At 42.3% G+C, this 23,892-nt stretch overlaps 2 protein-coding genes across 6 annotated transcripts in view; both read left to right on the forward strand.

Annotated features, from left to right (window-relative positions):
• Positions 1–21,819, forward strand: part of FMO5 (flavin containing monooxygenase 5) — a 31,339-nt gene extending 9,520 nt beyond the window's left edge. The window contains exons 1-10 of one of the 5 annotated variants that reach the window (XM_023535257.1): positions 3,332–3,464; positions 3,586–3,720; positions 3,876–4,048; positions 5,832–6,020; positions 8,398–8,560; positions 9,331–9,473; positions 12,508–12,707; positions 14,995–15,347; positions 17,668–17,740; positions 19,843–21,819. In XM_023535257.1, coding sequence (XP_023391025.1) covers positions 3,914–4,048; positions 5,832–6,020; positions 8,398–8,560; positions 9,331–9,473; positions 12,508–12,707; positions 14,995–15,347; positions 17,668–17,740; positions 19,843–20,197 — 1,611 coding nt within the window. In that variant the 5' untranslated portion in view covers positions 3,332–3,464; positions 3,586–3,720; positions 3,876–3,913 and the 3' untranslated portion in view covers positions 20,198–21,819. Of the gene's footprint in view, positions 1–3,331; positions 3,465–3,585; positions 3,721–3,875; positions 4,050–5,831; positions 6,021–8,397; positions 8,561–9,330; positions 9,474–12,507; positions 12,708–14,994; positions 15,348–17,667; positions 17,741–19,840 lie in introns of those variants that run through there. The other 4 variants (XM_023535277.1, XM_023535263.1, XM_023535267.1 and 1 more) reach the window with 4 other exon arrangements.
• Positions 21,820–22,177: 358 nt separating this feature from the next.
• The window catches only part of PRKAB2 (protein kinase AMP-activated non-catalytic subunit beta 2), an 11,649-nt gene continuing 9,934 nt past the window's right edge, over positions 22,178–23,892 (forward strand). The window contains exon 1 of the mRNA XM_011368647.2: positions 22,178–22,267. Within this exon, the coding sequence (XP_011366949.1) occupies positions 22,178–22,267 (90 nt within the window). The remainder of the gene's footprint in view (positions 22,268–23,892) is intronic.

Consider the following 23,892-nt stretch of genomic DNA (forward strand, 5'->3'; position numbering starts at 1 on the left):
TACCAAACTTTTAAAGGAAAAGATGAATGATTCTACACAAAATCTTTCAGAGAGGCCAGCAAAACGTTGATATCAAAACCATAAAATATATTACAAGAAAAAAAAATTACAGAGCAATATCTCTGAAGAATATATATGGAAAAAAACTCTCAATGAACTATTAACAAATGAAAAACTGTTAGATAATAACTATACACATTATGGTCATGTGAGTTTATTCTAGAAAGACAGAGTTGGCTTAATATTAAAACAATCAATCATTCACTGTAACATGGACAATATGATTATCTTAAAAGATATAAAATAAGCATTTTATAAAATTCAACCCCAATCATAATAAAAACTCTTAGTTGAGTAAGAATAGAAAGAAATTTACTCACTTTGACAAATTTTTTTTACCTAAAATTGATAAATAACATCGCACTTAATGGTGAAATAGTGACTGCTTCTGCCTAACAAGACAAGTGTCTGTTATCACCACTTTTACTCAGCATTGTTTTGAGGGTCTAACTAGTGCAATAAGGAGAGAAAAAACAATTAAAAATTAATAATTGAATAATTATCTTTTTTCATAAATGACACGATTGTGTGCAAAGAATATCCAAAGAATCTATAAACTACCGGAAGTAATACGTGAACTTAGCAAGGTTTTGTGATGCAAAGTCATGTAAAAATATCAATTGTGTCTACGGCCATGCCACCCTGAACAAACCCAATCCCGTCTGATCTCAGAAGCTAAGCGGAGTGGGGCCTGGTTAGTACTTGGATAGGAACACCAGGTGCTGTAGGGGGAAAAAAAAAATCAATTGTATTTCTTTATACCTGAGATAAACAATTGGAAGATGAAAACCTAAAAGCATTTTGTATAAACCATTTACAATAGGATTTTTAAAATAAAATGCACAAGATTAAATAAAATGTGCAAGATTCTACAGAAAAAATTATAAAACAACACAGAAATCAAAGAACTAGTAGAAAGAGAAATCGTCTATTTCACAAATTAGATTTAGCTGGTCTATACAGTCAGTGAAGTACTAATTGTAATCTCAGTGGGTTTTTTCATTTTTTTTTTTTTTTGTAGAAATTGATAGGCTAATTTGAAAATTTAAATGGAATTACAAAAAACCAGAATAGTCAAAATAATCTGTAAAATGAGCACAAAGATGGAGGATTTATACTACCAGTTTTCAAATTTTACAATAAACATAAGTAATTAATACAGTATGGTATAGGCATAAGGACAAAACAACAGATCGATGGAACAGAATAGAGTCCACATATAGGCTTGCATGTATATGTTACTTGATCAATGTCAAAGACACTGTAGTGACCTCACCTTTAGAAACAATAGGTTAAGGATAAGACATGGTACGTGCTAACCGCCATGTCTCACTTCTAGTTAGTTATCTGCTAAAAATTTATTAACTAAAGGGATTTACTGGCCGGATCACTGCCTATAGGTACAAAATATTTTAACAATGATGCATTCTGCTTCTGTACCCCTGCTTGCTTACCCACCTCTTAGTTATCAGTTAATGAATGGAGGAGACATAGTCTTTTGTGTAAAGATTAAGGATGTGGGGGATGGAATCGAGGGCTTAAAACCTTTGTGCCCCTGCGTCTCGGGGCTGCTCTTTTGCAAGGACAGCCGCCGGCTAATAAACTGTCTCTTGGACTAGAGCACTCGAGTTGGGCCTGGTTATTTCGGTCACAACAACACCAACGCAATTCAAGGGGAAAGAAAAGTTTTAGACTAAATTGTGTTGGGAGGATAAAATATCCAGAGAGAAAAAAATGAACCTTGACCCTTATACTCACACTGTTCATAAAAATTAATTTAAAATGGATCATAGGTCTAAATGTGAAAGCTAAAATTACAAATCTCTTCTAGCCAGGAACACAGGATACTATCTGAGCTTGGGATAGGCAAAGATTTCTTAAATAAGAACAAAAAACTAACCACGAAGGAAAAAAATGATAAAGTAGACTACATCAAAATTTAAAACTTCTACTCATCAAAGGATACAATTAAGAAAGCAATAAGTTATGTTAGACAAGGAGAAAATATTTGAAATACACATATTTGCAAAGGATTTGTAACCAGATTATACAGAGAAGTCTTACAACTCAATAATAAGATGATAACCCAGCTTTTAAAATAGGGAATGCAGTCAGCATTAATGTAACGGCTAGGTGGAGAGCCGAAGGACAGAAAGAGCAATTAGGGGGGTCGTTTTATAAACTATATAAATGTCTAACTAATGTACTGAATACTTGAAACTAATAAAATAAAATTTTTAAAAAATGGGCAAAAGGTTTTCACAAATATTTCGCAAAGAAGATAAAAAAAAAAATGGCCAAGAAATTAAATGTAAAGAGATTGAACATCGTTGGTCATCAGGGAAATTCAAATAAAAAGCACCATGAGGTATTTATTACCCATGAGCAATTGCGAACTGTTTCAAGAGCTGAGAGACAGGCAAGTATTGCAACTTTTATAAATTGCTGGTTGGCACATAAAATGGTACAACCTCTTTTCAAAACTTTAGTTAAACATACACCTACCACTATGACTCGACAATTCCATTCTTAGACGTGCAAGAAAAAGGAGAGCATACATCCACAAAAACGACTTGTAATAAAAGGCCCTAATAATGAAATAAAAGAAGTAAAAAAGAAAAAAAAAAGAATTAAAAACCTTCATAATACCAAAAAGTGGATATAACCTAAATATCCATCAATATGAGAATGGATAAACAAATTATATATTCATGCAATAAAAAAAGAGCAAACTACTGCTACATGCAAATACTTGGATAAATCTGAAAAACATTAACTTTTATGTTTTTAATTCCACATGAGACTGTATGAGAGAAAGCACTTTCTAAACGTATATTTTATTGAAATTCTCCGTGGGCCTTTTGGACCCCAGGGGCCAGGACCGGTTTTAACAGGTCTCTTGAAAGGCAGGGGTTCTTCACTTCAGCTGTTGGACCCAGACTTGCTTTGGCGTTGTGGACAGATCCCCTGCACCGGGAGGAGGTTGTCGCTTTAAGGCAAACACCTGGAAGTTGGAAGTGGTTGTGCAGGGGTGGGGAGCAGCGTGATGCAATCTGGGGCCCTCCGGCTCCCACCCGCCCCTGCTGTGAGTCACCCCTAGGGAACCACCCCTCTGTCCAGCATGTCCCGCCGAGCCGCTGCCCGCCCGCCCGCCCGCCCGCTCGTCACGCGACTTAAAACTTAGGAATGGTTTGTTTCTTGACTTTCCCATTTACTGTTTTCAGACCACACGCGACTTAAAACTTAGGAATGGTTTGTTTCTTGACTTTCCCATTTACTGTTTTCAGACCACAGTTGACTGTGGGTAAGGGTGCGGCCGGCTGCCTTTTGCAGAGTGAAGTGAGCGCAGGAACCAGCAGCGAAAACCGGGAGCGATAAGGTTAATTTTTTCTGCGCAAAGCCAGGTCCTGTCCGGTTTGACTTTGGGACTTGGACAGGGAACAGGGTTACGTCAGCGGCCCTGGCGGGGGGTGGCTGGAGGAGGTGGCGTTTCCATGTGATGGCTTTATATTCCTTTGTAAACAGCCGAAAGTGCAGAACAGCCTTGGGAGCGCAGCCCAGAAATCCGCAGGCGCTGAAGGACAGGCAGTGAGTCGAGTCCAGCTCCTGGCCGGGCTCTGAGTGCTGCAGGCGCAGGCTCCTCTGTGCCACGCGAAGCAGGTAGGGATGGCTGAGAACAGCGGGATCTGGCCTCCACAAAGGCACCTGTTGTGGCAGCATCTATTCGGATGCTGCCACAACAGGTGCAAGGCCTTCCTGGAAAAGTCCTAACTGACGTGTGCTTTCTGTATTTTGCCATCCTTTCTTTCGGACAGGTTACGTTGGCCCAGCCCTGTGAAGGTCTCCGGAGACCATGACTAAGAAGAGAATTGCTGTGATTGGGGCAGGTGGGAGCGGGCTCCCGTCTATCAAGTGCTGCCTGGAAGAAGGCTTGGAGCCTGTCTGCTTCGAAAGGACAGATGACATAGGAGGACTCTGGAGGTTCCAGGTAAATCTAGTTGATAAATGCTTGGCACCCTCGCTGCAAGCAAGGGTCAGATATTTTATCTCATATCTGGAAGTACGGCCTTGACAGTGATTAAGTCTGCTAGCCTTTGGCCTCCGGACTCTTAGCAGCTGTTGGCTCTAGGCAGTTCTTTCCCTAGCCTAGCAGCTATATGGACACAGGCGTCACTTGTTTTTCCTTTACTGGTATCTACAAAAACGGCACGGAGAGCATTTAAAGAGTTTTGCTGCCATCTAGAAGAGGGTAAGATTGTGTGTGTGGCGGGCGGGTGGGGGGAGTCGGCAAAATAACAAACACGAGGACATGTAAAGTGGTTAGAAAATTCGCAGTGGTCAGTGCTGCTCTGCACCCGCAGTAAGCGATCTAGATGACCTGCCTCCAACTCATCCGGAAATTCCCTCCAACTCTTCTCTAACCTTGTTTTTTTTCTTGTTCTGTTCTTCTACTTTCTCTTTCTTTTTCTCTTCCTCTCTCTCTCGCAGTGTCTTGTACTCGACTCACCTTTCCACTTGGAAGAAGCACTTCGCGGCTTCTCTTGGGCACACCCGAATTGCCAGCATCACTACTCTCGCACTCCGGGGCCATTATTCAGTCAACTAGGGGTCACTTGAACGCGAGCGCTGTGACACCACGACAGCCAGTCTGATAACTGGGGTGGCTGCTGAGTGACGAGCGGGCGGGCGGGCGGGCGGGCAGCGGCTCGGCGCGGACGTGCTGGACAGAGGGGTGGTTCCCTAGGGGTGACTCACAGCAGGGGCGAGTGGGAGCCGGAGGGCCCCAGATTGCATCACGCTGCTCAGAACCGCACGCGACTTAAAACTTAGGAATGGTTTGTTTCTTGACTTTCCCATTTACTGTTTTCAGACCACAGTTGACTGTGGGTAACTGAAACCTTAAAAAGTGGATAAGGGGGATCAATAGCACATGCACGTTCTCGAGACATGAATTTCAATCGATTCTTGATCTCATCGCTAAGGTTAGGTAAGAACGATGATGGAGAGTACCTTCTACTAACTTACACTCTCTCCAGCATAGGTTCCCATTTCACTCAGTTTTTGCCAACACAGACCAATAGTCTTCTAAATGGGTAAAAATGAGGTAAAATGGGAACATACTGGCCAGAATATAAGTTAGTACAATGATTCTCAGACAGCAATCTCGCAAGTATATGAAAACCCTTGACACTTACTTAGGCTTCGAAATAAGTAAAATATTTAAGACTGTCACATAGATGGGCAGTTCTCACTTGCTGTCTCATGTCACTGTGATCAAGTGACAGCTGAAACTGGACATCTGCTATGGTCTCTGTGCTCACACACGTTTAAAACTTCAACTAGGCTAACTCGAATTTCTGGGGGCTGGCTGTGCATCTCTTTATTCCAGTCACCCTCTTCACGTAGCTAGCTTGGGCCTCCTCACAGTATGGTGGTCTCAGAGTAGTTGGACTTCTTACATGGCTGCTGACTGCCACCAGAGCAAGCTTTCTAAGAGACCTGGGCAGAAGCCACGAGACTACTTATGACTTAGTCTTGGAGGCCATTCGGTATCATTCCAAGTGCATGCTGTTGGTCAACAGAAGTCATAAACATAACTCAGATTCAAGGGGAAGAGACTACACAAAGGTACAAATTCTGGGAGATGTGGAGGGTGTGCGTGTAACTTTTTTTAAATGGCATTTCTTTCAGAAAACTTTTTGAAATATTTATTGACTCTTTATAAACCACGAGGTTAACTCTGAAGTTGCCGTGAATGCTTTTTACTGCAGGAAAATCCTGAAGAAGAAAGGGCCAGCATTTACAAATCAGTGATCATCAACACTTCCAAGGAGATGGTGTGCTATAGTGACTATCTCATTCCAGATCATTTTCCTAACTACATGCACAACTCCCAGGTCCTGGAGTATTTCAGGATGTATGCCAAGGAATTTGACCTTCTAAAGTACATTCGATTCAAGGTAGGGAATGTTGTGGATGTGCTTGTGTTTGTAGTTGTTTGTCGAGTAGATGAATAATGTGGTTTCATTTACCAGTGCTTACATATAAAGGTTGGTTTGATGTCCACATGTATCTAGCCTTTCCAGACAAAGACTTCGCACTTTCTCTCTTCTGTGCCTGAAAAATAGTCATGGAAAGGTCCCTCTCTTACATATTTTGGCTGCGATTTCAGGAATCCACCCGGCAGAATGTTTTTATTGCCTTCATTTTAGACTCCCCGATCGCAATAAAACAGGCCAAATGTTTTCCCAGTTAGAGAGGGGAACTGACAGGTTGTGGGAACTTTAAAACCTCCTGGCACCCCAGCTCGTCCGCTCTTGCTTGGCCCTTTTACACCTTCCGAAGTGTTTTCCATCGCATTATTTTATGTGATCGTAACAACCCCGTGAAGTAGTTATGGGGAAATTACTGAGAAAGCAAAGGAGTGAACTCCGGTAAAGGGAGAAGAACGCTGAATCGAGGAAGGAAAACTTGAGTTCTAGTCTTTGTTTTACTACGGATCAACTTGCGGCCTCAGACAAATAAGTTGCTCACCTTCGGTGTGTCACTTCAATGGCTTCTTCCTGCTGTAAAGCCTTCCACGATTTTTCCATCATTTTTAGCCATGGCCATGAAAGAACAGATATTTCCGACAACTGGCAAAAAAAAAAAAATGTCCAAATCTTCTATATTTCATTTTTGTGTGTGTGACAAGGAGTCTTAGGATCTACTCTCTACAACTTTCATACGTGCCATCGGCAGTGTTAACCAGAGTCGCCACATAGTATGTTACTTCCCCAGTACTTAGCCAAGCCATCGTATAACTGGAAGTTCCCACATTTGGACCTACCCCCAGCCCCTTCTACCTTCTGACCATTCTGCTGAATCATGCCTTTCTCTGTTTAACAACAACAATAAAATGGTACTAGCCAGTGACAACTTCCAAAGTCAGTCATTTCCAGCCCTGTGGTGCTTCCCGTCACTCGTTTAAACACTTATTGAGCAGGTTCATGACCGTACTAAGCAGTGAAGATACAAAGACAAAAAAAAAAAAAAAAATCTGTGATTTCATAGTCCAAGGAGATAGAAAAGTGAAGAAAAATTTATTATAAATATAATTAATAAAAGTAAAGAGTGTTGACTTTGAACAAAAAGTCAGCCAGATGTAGTAAAATGGGTTTATCTGAGAACAACAACGGTTTATCCGGGACCACACGCAATTCTTCAAAAACCAAGAAGAGCGAAGTCTTTTACGGAGGGAAGAGGAAGTTGGGACTGCTGTGTTTCGCAACTGACTTAAGGCATGAGAGGGCCCCCCGCTTCTTGCCTCCCTACTTCATTTTAGATGAAGTCCCTGTCGACCGTTTTTTTGGTTTTGGGTTTTTTTTTAATACAAGAGTTACAGGGCGATGAATGCTGTCTAGAGATCTCTATATTTTGCAGCTCAGAGAACGGATGCTTAACCCACCCGGGCATGAGGTCGGGTACCAGGGACATTTCCTTTTTGGAGAAAATATCTAAACTAATATCTAAATATCTAAAATATCTAAAATATCTAAACTAAAATATCTAAACTCACGAAGGGTTTAATCAGCCAAATGAAGAAAGCATAAAAGGACGATCCCTTCAGGGGCACCAGCCTGTGGAAAAGCAAAAACGTGGCAGAGAAGAACTGTAAAGCGTGTGGGAAGGCTAGGGGACACAGCTGTGACATCTGCCTTAGTCCACACACAGATGATGGTCGTAGACCCTGGAAGCACATAGGAGCACGTTCTTAATTTTCCCTATTTTTTTTTAAAGGTAAAAATTATGCCGCTGACTATCCCATCTCACAGCCTCTTTCTTTATGGTTACTTGTAAAACAGGCATTTATAGGAGCCTCAGAGAGGTTCATTTACATAAAAGTCTTATGTAAATAAGTTTTATGTAAATGAGCCACTGAGATGTTTTTCGACTTAGGAGGGAGGGAGCCCTGGAACTCAGTCGCATGTTTAAGGCTACACAGTGAGAACAGGACTTGGGATACGAGACATCAAAGGGTGTCAGGACGTCTGGGGGTCAGGGGAGGGGTAGGCTCTGAGTGCATGGAGTGCCTTAGAAGCACAGAAGTCCAAGCTTTATTCCGGCGTCACGCTACCTTAGGGACATTCTAAGGGAACTAGTATTTCTGCCTCAGGGAAGTTTTCCCTCAGAAAAAGTTCTTCTTTGTGGAGTACGAAAATCAAATATCCCTGCATGTGCCCTGCTACGTGACATCAGCCCTTCACGTAACACTCTGTCAGGAGAGTCATGTCAGGGAAGGTGGCCACTGGACAGCCTGTGGTTACAGTCCCCTGTGGCTGTCGCTTTTCTTTTCAGACCAGTGTGTGCAGTGTGACGAAGCAGCCTGATTTCTCCACTTCAGGCCAGTGGGAGGTGGTCACAGAATGTGCAGGGAAGAAGGAGGTGAATGTCTTCGACGGGGTCATGGTTTGCACCGGCCACCACACCTATGCTCACTTGCCCTTGGACAGCTTCCCTGGTGAGTGGCCTACCAGGACGGAGGACCCCTGAACCACGCCTGTGGCCTGGTCCCTGGGGAAGGGGAAGTTTCCAGCCTGAGTGATTCCTACCTCGGGATGAAGTAAGGCTTATCCTAATTTTGCATGTTCTCCTGCTAGATATTGGGGTAACCCGTGTTAGTGCCACTTGAGAGCAGAGAGAATGATAATTTTGGAGACGAGAGAAAAGTCAGAAGGCTCTAGATTTAGTTTCACAATGATTAGTTTCTCTGAAGATCAAAAGAAAGAACGTGGACTTGACTTACATGAGGTCGAATGAGGACTTTTTCAGCGATTGAGAAAACACAGAAATGCTGAGTTTGTAAGGAAGAAATGGAAGCTTAAGTTAGGAAAGAATTTATTACGGTCTTTGGCCTGGATTTTTATTTTGAAGAAAAAAAAACAGTATTCTATGTATACTCTAGAGTTCATGAAAACACGTACTCTAATTGAAATGGGAGTAGGTATTTAAAGAGGATGAAAAGAGAAGAAAGTGAAGGTTTTCCGAAGCAGTTTGGATTTCTGAGTCTACAGATGGATCCTGGGTAGGAAGTCACAAGGTTCTGCTCTGAGGCTATGGGAAGAGAAAAGAGACAAAAAGTATTGAAAACAGCAATAGCGCAGCTGAATAAAGGGAGAGCGTATGGAGAGTATATGCTTAAACTCTACGCGTCGCAAAAAAAAGAAAAAAAAATTGTCAGATGATATCAGATCAACCATCAGCTGATCATAATATCTCCTTCTCTTGCAGGAATCGAGAAGTTCCGAGGACAGTACTTCCATAGTCGAGAGTATAAGGATCCACAGAGTTTCGCTGGAAAGAGAATCATCGTCATTGGCATTGGGAATTCTGGAGGGGACCTGGCCGTGGAGCTCAGCTCAGTAGCCAAGCAGGTTCGAATCAGCTACTTATTTATTTTGCTCTGTCAGGGAAGCTGAGGTGGACCCAGCGGAGGGTACGGTACCGACACATGGCTCGGCAGTGCCGATGGCAGATGGAAGCCTTGGTTTCATTGCCAAGTGCGGCAACATTGTGATAGACGATATGATGGAGCCAGGGCTGCCCATTGGAGTCCCCTCACGCTAAGGAGTCAGGTCGTGGACACAGACTGTGCTCATAATCACAGTCAGATGTCCCCTCCGAGTGGCCTCTGGTTTTGAGGAAGACCAGATGGTGGCCCGCACAGCGGACCAGAAGCTTGGCTCCTGCATGGGCCATGCTCTCACGTGAAGGAAAGCACCTTGGGTGGCTGAAAGCTGTCGGCTTGCAGGGTGGCGGGGGGACTTTCCTCTCCTCTCCCCAAGGGGCAAAGAGCAGCCATCTCACCTTGCCAAAGTCAGCATGCATGCCAGTGTGAATATGTGAACACCAGCTCGCCCCAGCCTCCGCATGCAGCTCCCTAACGCGGAGTGACTTCTGCTCCAAAGCAATGTATCTGGCCTTGAGGCTTTTTGTTGTTTGAGCCTGCCTGCCTGCCTGCCTGCCTGCCTTCCTTCCTTCCTTCCTTCCTTCCTTCCTTTCTTCTCTCTCTCTCTCTCTCTCTCTCTCTCTCTCTCTCTCGTATCATAGATTTTGAACTGGGAAGACAGCGTCTTCATTATAAATTCCTAGGGAAAAAACATGTCATTTTTATATTTTATTATTCACATCTTTATTGAATCATAACTTTCTCAGCAACAGGGATAAGCCTGGTTGTTCTTCAGGAAGTTGAGTTAAGCTGCGCTTCTCCACAAATATGTTTTAAGTTATTAAAAAAAAAAAAAAAAAGTTTAATGGCACAACTTCGTTAAATGACATTTACCCAGAAACTCCATCCGATAACATTTCTTCTCGGTCCTATCCTCATCTGTCACCACGGAAGTGATTTCATATGTTACCGCATGAATAAATTCAACAAGCATTTATCAGGAAATAACTATATAAATAAGAAAAGGTAGAAATGTGTGTGGCTGTTATGATAAAAAGAATGTACCAGGTATGTCGTGGGGACCGGAGGCGTGAGCCTTCTTCAATGTCCTTGGCTTGTCACAGGACCAGTGATAAGGGAGCTGAGGCTAATGCACCAAAGAAATGTAGATTGCCAAAGGGCAAAGCACCCAGAGTGGGCGGAGACGAGGTGCCGTGTCTGGGAAAGCCTGGGGGAACACACAGCTTCACGATGTCTGCACAGCAAGGACGGCACAGCCACCTCTGCTGCCACTCAGACAAGCTGAAGAAACGCAGTTGCTGGGTTCTGACTTTTGGCTTTATGTATGAAATTGTATTTATGAGAAGTTGCTTGTAAATCAGACATCTTGAATGAACCTATACCTGTCAGCGTATCAAGGACATTTTGGTATGAGAATTCTCATACTATAATGCCTTTGTGAAGAGGAAACATCCCTTTCTTGAAATTCGATTTTCCTTACATTTTTTTTCTTATAAATCCAAATCTGCAAATGTGCTGTTTGCTTAAAACAAGGTACAGACAGACAACTGAAATAAGAAATAGGATGATAGCCATTAAGCATTTATTGAATGTTTACTACATGCCACTCCCTTTACAAAACACTACTTCTCACAATAGCCTTCTGATATATGTATCGTTGTCACTATTTTATACATAGGAAACCTTTTAAATGGGGCTCTGAGCATTGACATTACTCATTACTTATCTACTTATATAACAAAAGTTATATAGACTGCACACAAAACCATCTGATTCCTGAGACCATGCCTGCTCTTTAAACTATGACATCTGAAAGTGCTCAATTATGACAGGTTATCTTTTTACTTACAGCTGAGACAAAAGACCATAGAGCCATGTACTTATATACCTTACGATTCAAAACTATCTCTAGAGTTTTATAATGTAGAAAAATTGATACTTTTTTCACCAGGTAATTCAATATCAAACTTTTATCAGCTCTAAACATGGACTTTAGCCAGCAGAGGACATAAAAAGACTGGCCAGTTCCCTGTTATTCTCCTAACAAGCTTCGATTTTTCCGGTAAATAATCAATGAAACATTTCTGCAGTGCAGGCTATGGAGTTAGTCAGACCTGGGTTGGAAATTCAGCTCTGCCACTTACTAGCTGTGTGATCGGACCATGCCTCTCACGTATGAAATGAGGACAATAATACCCACTTCAAGAAGTGGTTGTATTGATTAAATAAGGTATAGATAAAGAACCTAGCAGAGCGATTTACAGGTCACAATTCTCAATAACGGAAAGTGATGATAATGATGTGTCGGGGATACCAAAAGATGTGTATGCTATCCTTCCACCCTGGAGAAAACAAATTTGGAGGGACAGAAGTTAAGAGTGTTTAACTTCACACATGTATTCTCACTGATGGTGACCTAAAGCGCTACCATATTAAGCACTTTTACATGTTACAACTGAAAGAAAATTAAAAGTTTCATATCAATATAAATGATAAATAACGGGGGTTTTTTGTTTGTTTGTTTGTTTTTTGTAATGATGCAAACAACGTCAAAGGCAAAAAAGATTGAGGGTTTTGGATGAAATGATCTACAGTTGCTACCAGCTTTATCATTCCACGATTGTGAGTTGGACAGGTGGTAAAGGCTAGAGAATTTCAGAGAATGGAGAGAAAACTGTCAGCCAGAGCAATCAGAGATGTCTTCATGGAGGAGGCGGACTTGATCTGGATCTTAAGAGTGAATAGGCTTTTGGAAATTCAACAGAAAACAGAAAAGCAGTGGTGCTTCAGAGCAAGACACAGTCTTGGTCAGGGAATACGCCAATTTAATTGTAAGAGTAGTGTTTGAGAAGGAAGGTGGGAAGAAATAATAATGATTAAGAAAAAAAAAGATTGCACAGGGACTCAAGAGCCAGACCAATGAATTTAAACTTACTCTTGAAGAAAATGGTTTATGAGTCAGAGAATGGTAAAAGCAAACCATTTTTCCCCTCTTCCAGGTTTTCCTCAGTACCCGGAGAGGGGCTTGGATCCTCAATCGTGTGGGAGACAAAGGATATCCTCAAGATGTGCTGCTCTTAACTCGATTTAAACAACTCGTCCTACAGATGTGCCATGAATCATTAATAAACACATATCTTGAAAATCAGTTAAACCAAAGGTTTAACCACGAAATGTACGGCCTAAAGCCTAAACACAGGTATGTTCCCATGGGAGAGCAGGATGGTAACAGCCAAGGCACGAATTAAGGACCAGTCACACAGGCTCACTCTCCACGAACAGTAAGAAAATCCACAGAATCTGAGGTCAGCTTTTGACCTTGCTCCCCCGGAAGTCCCAGACCTAGGATTCTCCATGGCACTCACCATTCCATCATTCCCCCGAGTACCAGTTTTGTTATGTGATGTCCAACGACAACAACAAAATCGTAGCCGAGGATAGCGCCTCACTCATTCATCCATCAACATCGAGCACCTCTTATGAGCCAAGCGTGAGGCCGGGCATGAGAATACAGAGATTAAAGACCTGATAGTAATACTAATACAAATAATCATCCCTTCCCTTTAGAGGACTTAACATAAGACAAGCACCGGGCTACATGAGTTACATGCATTATCTCATTTAATCCTCACGACAGCCGTAGAGGTTGGTGTTTTACCTACATTTTCCAGATATAAAAATTGACACTTGGAGAAACTAATTTGCCCAAGATCACACAAGGAATAAGCAGCAGACCCAAGAAATGGATTTTGCCTCAAGGACTGTAAGAGAAGAGAGACAGCAGAGTAAGATAGAGAACACATGGCACTCTGTGACAGCGGGCGGATGGGAACCCTCACACAGCCGAGGAGGTAGACCGTGAAAGCGTTTCTAGAGGCCAATTCTAAATGCTCAGCTTTACTTATTTCAAAATAGAAAGTATAATGAGCACGCATCTACACTCCGTTTACATTTTCCTGTTATTGACAGTTTGCTGTATTTGCTGTCTCTCCCTCTGAAGATAGATCCATATATATGTCATGCATACTACATACATTACATATATGCACACACACATATTTTTTTTTCTGAACCTTTGAAGAGTAAGTTGCAATCATTAAGACACTTTACCCTAAATTATTCAACATACGATGCCTAAGAAAAAGAGCATCCTCCTACATAAACACAATTACCACACCTGGGAAATTTAACAGTGATAAAATAACATTATCTAATCTTCAAATTTCCCAAATGGTCCCAATAACATATCTTCATAGCTTTTTTATTTTTAAACCCAAGATCCTGTCAAGTCTCTTTAATTTCCCTTAATCAGAAATAATTCTCCATTAAAACAAAACAAAACAAAACAAAACAAAAAAACAAGCCAATTGTTTTGCAGAAAGTCTCTGACTTTGGACTTAACATAGCTGTTTTTCCCTTATCATATTCAGCTCAAACGTTTTTGGCACAGATACTCAAAGGTTATGTTGTACCTTCTTGCTAGATCACAACGGGAGCCATGAACATATTAATGCTAAATTTGCTCACTTGGATAAGGTGGTATCTACCAGGTTTCTCCTTTATAAAGGTATATTTTTTTTCCTTTGAAAATAATCAGTAGGGTGAACTTTGAGGTTGTTCCCCAATAACCTTTCACCCACTTATTTCATCCGATTATGGAAACAGTACCATCTATACCTTTGGTGATTACAAAATAAATTGAGGCTTTATGAAATAAGAGGAGATAGTCAAACAAATGGGGGAAGGAAATAGCATTCGTATTTTAAGTACGAGATCTTGGAATAGCAAAAACTAGGCTCTGGGACCTGCACGTGGTCTGGTTTGGCCGGACTGCATGGCAGAGGTGGAAGAGTGACTGAGCACATCTCCAGGCTCACCGGGCAGGTACATGAACACCTGTGCATGCAAAAGTCTGGGATGACGACAGTCCCGAGCCACTGAATTGATTGTAAGCGAGTGAGTGACACAATAATAAATCCTTTTTTTTTTTTTTTTTTGTTTTTTTTTTTTCCTTTTTTTTTTTTTTTTTTGAACGACCACTATAAAAAGAAGATAGATTGAAGGAGAGAGGAGAGGGGGGAGCGGGAGACCCTAAAGACCATCGTAATAGTCCAGGTGAGATAGAGAACAGGGTGAACTATTCTAAGGATGTTAAGAGGACGAAGGGAAAAGACTTGGCGACTAGATGTAAGACTCAGTTTTGTGGCTTGGGGCATTTCTGTTCCCTGCGAAACCACGTAGAAGACCTTCACTTCCCAACACCTTCGCTTTCAGTGCCATCCAGGGTCCAGCTTCCGCTCTGAGATCCTGCTCTGTGCATTAGGCCTTTCCCAAATTTCATGGATAGACCAAAGAGGAAACCACTGGCCCATCATTTAACCACCTCCATCAAAATAGAATTTGACTTACATGTTACTGATTTCTCTCTCTCTCCCCTCATGATTTCTCTCATTAATCCTTCTTTTGGTCTTTATCACCATTCACAGAGTTCTGAGTCAGCATCCAACAGTCAATGATGACCTGCCGAATCGTATACTTTCTGGCTTGGTGAAGGTGAAAGGAAATGTGAAGGAATTCACAGAGAGAGCTGCCATATTCGAAGATGGCTCCAGGGAGGATGACATTGATGTTGTTATCTTTGCCACAGGCTATAGCTTTGCCTTTCCTTTTCTTAAAGATGTAGTCAAAACAACCAAAAACAAGATACTCCTGTATAAAAAGGTCTTCCCTCCCAACCTGGAAAAACCAACTCTTGCAATCATAGGCTTGATCCAGCCCGTGGGTGCCATTATGCCCATTTCAGAGCTCCAAGGACGTTGGGTCGCTCAAGTATTTAAAGGTAAGTGACCATGCAAGCTGACTTCTTACTTGGTGTTATGTTTCATTATGTTTATGATCTTAATCTTAAATAGCTGAGACAGTATATACGATTGTAACTGTGCCTGATACAAAAATAGTGCTCAAAAATTAATTTTTTCACTAAATATAAAGTAGTCATTTATAATCATGGACATATATTGGGATATCCTGGGAAATTTTCTCAAAATACGCATGCTTTTCCTGGTGGTGTTTATTTAATAAACCTGGGGTGGGGCAGACATAGATCTTTGAGAAAATGTTCCCCAAGTGATTCCATTGTGCACTCTACATCATGATCCACTCACCTAGATTTTAGACAACTGATACATATATATTTGTGAAGCCAGAGAAGTTTATCTTTTTTAATATAGTTAAAGTCAAACATAGAAGTGGTGTGATTTAATTTCGGCCCCAAAGTAAGACTTGGTTAAAGACTAGCCCAGAATGTAAAAGATTCAACCTCTCAAATTCTCACTTTCCCCTCTTTAGATCCCCTCTCTCAGTTTTGGGGTTTGGGGTAGAAGGCACAATATGAGTCAGCACATTGATCCAGCTTTCAAAAGGCTTAACTCTATCTAGTGTCATTAAAAAATTACAACGTCCCCAAACTTCCAACTATTCTTCTCTAAACTGGTCAGAGCACACCCAAAGACATGTTTTAAAAGTGAAACCGTAGTGCATTAAAAGGAGAGACAAGAATGGTTAAGGGATCTGAAAATGTCCCATGTTAAGAATAACTGAAGAAGATGAAGAAGTTTAGCCTGGAAAAGGTTCAGGGGAGATCTGAGAGCTCCCTTTAAATATCTGAAGGGCTATCTCATGGCCGAAGGATTTGTGTTGCTCAATATCACTTCAAAGGGTTGCACCAGGACCAAGGAGTGAAACTTTGAGGATTGCACAGTATCAGGTTAACATAAAAAACAAACAAACAAACAAACAACTTTCTATCAGCCAGGGCCATTTCAAGATGGAATGGGCTGCCTCTGAAATCGCGAGGAATCCACACAGAATAGGAAGAGAATGAAAATGGCTGGATGGCTATCCGGCCGGACCCAGGTGGAGTAGATTCAAACCTCAGAACAGGGAGAAATCAGACCACCTCTCAAGTCCCTTCTAACAAAGGAATTATACGATTCTATGGTTGTTATAATAAAATTTGTCACCATCACTAACGTTTAATTAAAACTATCAGAGTTCTTATTGGAATTACAGCTCCCTCCTTCCTAGAGACGATCTCTGGTAGCAGAGCAAAAGAAGGAGTAATGGCGTTCGAGTCGACCAATCAAAAACATTGCCAGGTTCCCCCGAAGTTCTATCACTTCTTAGTCCCTTTTAGTTCTACCCAGTAGATCATGTACTCCCTGTGAGCACCGGGCCACCAAACGCAAGGAACCCATCACGTTGGCTTAATTCCAGTCATCCTAGATGGATCTTTTATTTCGGTCAATTAAGTCAGAGAGAAAAAATCGCATTAAAAATAGGCTGTAGCGTCGTAGTATCCTTGAAATAACTCAGACTCTTTTCTAAGACCTAGCGAGCCGTTGAGAGGAGCATGGAAAATGAGTATTTGGGAGTCTGCATTACAGCTGTGGGATTAGGGGATCTTAGGGGAAATGCACAAAAAGCCCAGCTTCCTGTGCTAGCAGAGGCCTAGTGCTCATTCCTCCGGCCTTCTTTTAAGACCTGGAAGGAAAGAATCATTAGAAGAATCGTTATCAGACTTCCAGTAGGAACCCTACCTCTTCTTGCCTTTCTCATCTCTGAACTCTGCCTTCACTGTACCTATTTTCAACCCTTTCTGGCTTTTAGATCCGTTTCTCCCATTCTTTCATGCCCAGCTCGGCCCGTCCCCTTCCCTGGCCTGGCCTGTCCCCATTTTCCTTCTTCCTTCTGTGCTCTGGAATTACTGTTCTCTTGTCAAGAAAACATTCCACCCTTTTCTAGAACGCCGAACCCACTTCCGCGCCTTGACTAAAATCTAATTTTCGCTTTCTCTCTTCTGCAGCCCTGTCAAAAGTCCTTCCACAGACTTTTAAGCCATTTATCATTTCCTTATGTCCACAGCAAAAGACTGTGACGGTGGAGGCAGGTATTGGTTGGAAGGCAGAGCTGGAGAAATATCTTCCAAAGACAAAGTAGAATAGAGAAAGCTACTGACATCGATATTAATGGTGGTGGTGGTAGGTACGACCTCCTTGAGTACAGAAGACGATCCCGTTTTTCTTGAAATTCTCCATGCCAGAGTCATTGTTAGTAGGATTATTGTTCTTTACGCTTAAATTTTTGGTTTTTCTCTTTAGGGCTAAAGACGTTGCCCTCACAAAGTGAAATGATAACAGAAATAACTAAGAATCAAGAGAAATTGGAAAAAAGGTAAGAAATTCTCCAAGGAAAGTATGTGCTTAGTTTTTCTACCGATGTAGTTCTTAATAAGAGCAATAGAGTACTATCTTTATCCTCCTCATGTTAGTTTAAGGATTTGGGTCAGATTTTAAAGGAAAAGGAGATAATGGTTTACGACGATAGAATGGAGAAATAGTACCAAGAGGTTCGAGACAAGCTTAAGAAAAGTATTTACGGCAGCACAATTCACAATGGCCAAGACATGGAAGCAGCCTACATGCCCATCCGTGGACAACTGGATAAAGAGGTCATGGTTCACATACGCAATGGAATATTACTCAGCCGTTAACAAAAAAAAAAAAGAAATCCTACTATTTGCAACATGGATGAACCAAGAGGTTATTATGCTGAGTGAAATAAGTCAGATGGAGAAAGATAAATACCATATGATTTCACTTATATGCAGAATCTATGGAACAACAAAGAACAACGTAATCAAAAACAGATTGACAAATATAGTGGACAATCTGATGATGGCCAGAGGGGAGGGGGGTTGGGGGCTGGGAGAATGGGGTGAAGGGTTAAAAAAATACGAACTAGTAGCTGATAGGTGGTCATGGGATGGGGAGCACCTCATAGGGAATGCATTTAGCATTAATGGCTAGATAGAGAGCCAGAGCACAGAAAGAGCAGTTAGGGAGATGGTTTCATAAACTATATAAACGTCTAACCAATATACTGTATCCTTGAAACTAGTAACAACTTTAAATTTTTAAAAAGTGTTTAAAATCCTATGTTTAGGGCATGAAAGAAAAGTCAAATGAGAAGAAGCACATGGAAAGAAAATCGGGTATAATGTTTTTACAAGGATCACTTGAAGTGGCAGTGGAGCTGCCTGGGAAAGGAAGAAAGATAATGAATTACTGAGATATGGCTGAATTGGAAATCTGCAGGTAGAGTTACAAAGGCCACTTGTCTGCAGAGGCCACTTGGCAGGCTGTCATCGTGGGGCAGCACGCTCAGGTCACGGCGGCCGGTAGTATGAATAGTATTTGTGATCAGGGGTGGCGGTAACACCAGCCAGCTGCTTGGTGCCTGGGCGAACACGGTAATTTATCGAGCTGAATTACAGAATTGAGCTTATTCGCTGGGTGGTTTTCATCTGGACAAAGCGAAAGGTGATGGTAAGTTCCTAGGCTTTTGTGGAAAAAGTCAGAGGCACATCATCCCAGGCCCGAAGAGGCGGTTGTCTTTAGCCGAGTACGGCTCCACCTTGGAGAGGGAGTTTTATTGAACCCCGATGCCCTCGCCAGCTCTTCTAGTTTTGCCTCCCTTTCACTGCCAAACTTCCGCCACAAACGTTCTACGTTAGATGCTCTAAAGTCTCGCCCTGTTCTCCCTCCTAAGCTCCCCGCTTTGTCACTTCTGTCCTCACTCCTGTACCTGCGCTGTTGAAGGTCAGCCGTGACCAGCTTCATTCTCCTCCCCACTGAGTCTGGTGCCCTTAAACATCTCGTCCTTCTCCGAGTGCTCTCTTTCCTTGTTTTTCCGGGACTCAAACATCCTGCCGTGTGGACCCCGCCGCCACTGCCCTCACCGAACAAACGAGGGTCCCCGACTCGAGCATTTTCAGGGTGGGGTCTCTCTGATAACAGCGGAGTCCTCTGTCTCTGGATGTGGACTGCACCCGGATATCCACTCGGGTTCCTACAACGCGCCTCCTCTACTGTAGGCGATGCCCACAGATACTCTGTACCCACGTTCACGTTCTGTACTCGGGCCCGCTGCACTCCTTCACTCCGCCGTTCCCCTGACCTGTAAAACGTTCCGCCTTGTTCTCAGTCCATCTACATCTTCCACATCTTCCAAGGACTTATTATAGCTGTATTTTAGCTACCGTCTTCTGCATTTCTACTTAGCAGTCGAAAACCAAGTCTTATGTTCTTCTCTGTTTCACGTGTATCTCTCTTATCTCCTCCCTTAGATTAGAAAGTCCTCAAGGACAGAAACGAGGTCTTACGTTTCTTTTCTATCTTCCACAGCTCCAGAAAGCACTGGTTAGTTGATTTACTGCTTGACTGACTGACCGATTGAACTGTTGATAGGCCATGCTTCTGTCTTGTCTGCTTCAGGTATGTGGAGAGCCCACGCCATACCATTCAGACAGACTACGTCGCCATCATGGACGACCTTGCTGATCTGCTGGGCGTCAAGCCCAACCTGCTGTCTCTGGCCTTCACCGACCCCAAACTGGCGTTACAGTTGTTTCTGGGACCCTGTACTCCCGTCCAGTATCGCCTGCGGGGCCCAGGGAAGTGGGGTGGAGCTCGAGAAGCCATCCTCACCACAGAAGATCGTATCAGGAAGCCTATGATGACGAGAGCAATTGAAAACAGTAGTTCCTCGACTTCGACGATAACCATGGCCAGGTTTATGCAGGCTGTTGTTCTCTTCGCTGTAATCGTAGCTTATTTTGAGCTGTTCTGAGGGGGCTGGATCTTGAGATGCCTTCAGAATCCGACGAGACTAAACCACCCTCAGCTTCACATTGCCTAGAAATCTACTTTTATGTCTCTTTCCAAAGTATCAATCGTCTTTCCTCTTTTCCCTACAATGAAATCCCAGCTCTTCATTCATATTGACTTACCTCCCCCTTCCTCTTAGGACTCATCGCTTGCCCTTCAGCATTGCCTAGACTGAGCTCAGATATTCTTTTTGTCATCTTCGTGTGTTCTTGACATGTGATGGGTGCTTACCAAATGTCTGTGATTATCAAATATTGTGGGTGGGGAGCACAAATCAATACCTGTGTGAGACATGGATGATTCCAAGTAACTCTGCTTCTGATAGGATTTGGTTTTCTACGAGTTCAACGTTTTGTTCGTTTTTAATATTGTAATTAAATGTCCGTTTCCTGGGGGATGTGAGAAATACCAGTCTCATAACAGTTGTATGTAGCTAAGAGCAGATAGATACACAGACACTTTAAACATTTCGTCTCGCCAGCTGTTCACTAGTGTGTCTGATACCTGGTCATTTTGTCTCTTTTTCCCTCAGGAAAACATCTTTATTATCTTTATTATCTCGATGAAGGAACTATCTTCAACTTTCCAGGCTCCTGGGTCGTTCTGATAACCTAGCATTTGCCAGGAGGTTCGAGGCTTTAAATTAGCTGTCCTGTCTTTTCGGATCTCTTACTTCGCATATTAGAATCCCACAAGACTTTACCTTAGGGAACATACGTAGCTGCCGCCGACTGCTGTAGCGTGGCCTACAGATGTGGTTCGTCTCCCCCTCTCCTGCTTTCCCCCTTTCAACCCCCCCTCCCCACACACCGAGCGTCTAAGTAATAAGTATTCGAAGAGGTCATTTATATATTAAATTAGAATTGATGTTAACTAAATATAAGGACATTCTGCTTATAACAGTTCTTATGTCATACAGTGTCGTTCTAAACAGGAGCAAATGAAAATAAAAGCATGGACGCCTCTGACTCATGTCCCAACGCCACTGTTGAGTCACCTGCAGCTCGGCTCTGTTCTCGTCTCACAGAGTAGGAAACTTAGTGTTGGCTGTCAGGCACACTGAATTGCACAAGAAAAGTAATGAATATACCTGTCAGGTGGTTGTTTACGCAGATCTGTTGTGCAGTACATTTGGAGATTGCTGCCTGTTACTCAGCAAAAAGATAAACTGGGAAAATGAAATGAGCAACATGAGAAAATATTATCTTTCTGATATAAATACACATAAGAGAATCAGAAATGTGAGAACTACTACGTCTTTCTAATCATGTAATTATTTGGACAACTCTCTGCCTTTGGCCTGATTTACCTGTGGAAGTGCCTCTTGAGCATTAGAGAACCGACAGCTGGTATCACTTAAGTCTTTTTCTTTTGAATTCCATAATCCTATGATATTGGGGATTTATTATCTATTAAAATGGACCTAGTATCTTTTAATCTGCAGATGACTCTAGTTCAAAAGTAAATTGAATGTTGCTTGCTATATTTTCATGTCTTCCTTTGAACATATAAATTTACCTCTTTGGGCATGTAAATTTGTTGAATGAACAGTCCTTTCATAATATAATTCCTAATTATCAGCAATAAGTACCCCAGTTTCCTTTTAAAAGATTCTTTTATTCTAAACTCATTGACTCTCTCATTCTAGGTGTACTATGCAAGGTTACAAAAAAATCATTGGTTAACTTCTAAACCAAGCTGCAAGTAAGATGTAAATAGGAAACTGAACTCGAAACAACTCAAGAGAAAAAGCCATAGTTACTGATGAATGTGAACTAATATTGATTGATTTTTCCTATCTTGCTTTTGTAATTATATGAAAATGTTAGAACATTTTCTCAATTATATAATACAAAAAAATGCATTCCTCGAGTGTGAGAAAGTATGGATGTGCTCAAAAAGCAGACTTAGGGGGGTATGTCAGAGGGGCACGGGAGCCACAATGATCTATGGAGAAGAGCCCGGAGCCAACCACCAGGCACCAGTGACCATCAGCACCTCCACACCTTACTACGTGCCATCTTTCTGGACCGTTGCCCACAACCAGCCCCTAGGAGCAAACACTTCTTCCTTATAGACTAATCACCTGTCCCTGAACCAGTCCCCCTCACCTTTTCCCAGCCTCTTTATCTATAGCTGGTATAGATTCTTTCAAAACAACTTACATCTTCCTTCTCCAAAGCCGAGGTGTGAAGGAGTCTGTCAACTCCAGGACCACCCACACGTTTGTCTTTCCACCTGACCCTGCTGCTGGCAGTTAGACTGCATGCCCCACGAAGCATTTGGCTCAGTAGACCCTTTCTTTCAGAAAAGCTTTTGGCCGTGAAAGTTTTTTGTTTAATACCCCCAAAGCAGATAATCCCCAAATCATTTCTATTTAGCTTTACGAGAAGTTTCTCCTCTTAATAAGTTTCCCATTGGCTAATATAATAGTGGGTTTGCTTCTCCTATGTTGATTTGACTACTGTAAAGAAATACATACCGAGACCTATTATTTGGTATAGAGAAACCATCCTCGAGTTAGAAGGCTCATCAGTATACACGTTAAGGTTTGATGTGTTATTCCTTCAAGGGCCTTGCTTGGGAGTCCTATGGAAAGGAAGAAAGGAACTGGGTGTGTGGGTGGAAGTAACCAAATAGGAAGTAACCAGACAGTCAAGATTTGGGAGGGGTGAGCAAAAGGTTGCAGTGAAAATGTACCTTTTTTCCCCCACAAACTATCTAGTTAAGAGCCAGAAAACAATTGAGGACAGAGGGCAGATAAAAGGGGGAACAGCGGATTTAAGTGGATGGGTTTTCAACTTAATATAAAAATGAAATTTTCAATAAATAGAGCGGCTCATTCAGAAAGGGTGGCTTTGTGGGACCTGGGGTTCCTCGTCACTGGCTGCGTTTCAGCCTAAGTGGCATTCTCTTGTGAGAAATGTAATAAACAGCAGCATCCCTGTACCCTTCGGTCAGCAAATGCTTATTAAAGCCTGCTCTGTACAACGTCCATGCAGAATGCGCAGCGGAATCCAGTCGCCATCCGCTCCCTGCCAGCTGACAAAGCAGCGCTTCTTACACATTGTCGTGTACACACTTTCCCCTGGAGATCTTGTCACGATGCGGATTCTGATTCTGTAGGATGGGGCCCAGATTCTGCATTTCTAACAAGCACCCGGGCGATGCCAATGCACCGGTCTGTGTAACATGCTGAGTGACAAGGGTTTCTAGCAGGGGATGAGACACATGTTTAATTATAATACGAAGTAAGAATTGGTAAATACCATATAAGTTCCATTAATTATCAGTAACAGCCTGGATTTGTCCCAAATCCAGGATTGTCTTTGCCCCTTTCCGCCTTCCATGTTCCGTTGGTATTGTTGCTTTTTATTATTATTGTTGTTGTCGTCGTTGTCGTCATTGTTGCTCTCCTCCCTGAATTTCATTTCTTCTGTGGGTGCTCACTGCATATGCCGTTTCTTAGCTTAGAATCGCTTTCTCCTTTTTCTCTTTAGACTAATTTTACTAATTTGTCAAGGTTTATCTTCTCATCACGCCTTCTTCCCGGGGGCCGCAGTCGGGGACTGCTCCCTCCAGCTGTTTTGGCCTCCAGCAATCCTGCCTGCGGTGGAAAGTGCGCTCTCCCGTTCCCTCTAGGACGCGCCTCTCCGG

This window comes from Pteropus vampyrus, unplaced genomic scaffold, assembly GCF_000151845.1.
Source record: "Pteropus vampyrus isolate Shadow unplaced genomic scaffold, Pvam_2.0 Scaffold6, whole genome shotgun sequence".
Lineage (NCBI taxonomy): Eukaryota > Metazoa > Chordata > Mammalia > Chiroptera > Pteropodidae > Pteropus > Pteropus vampyrus.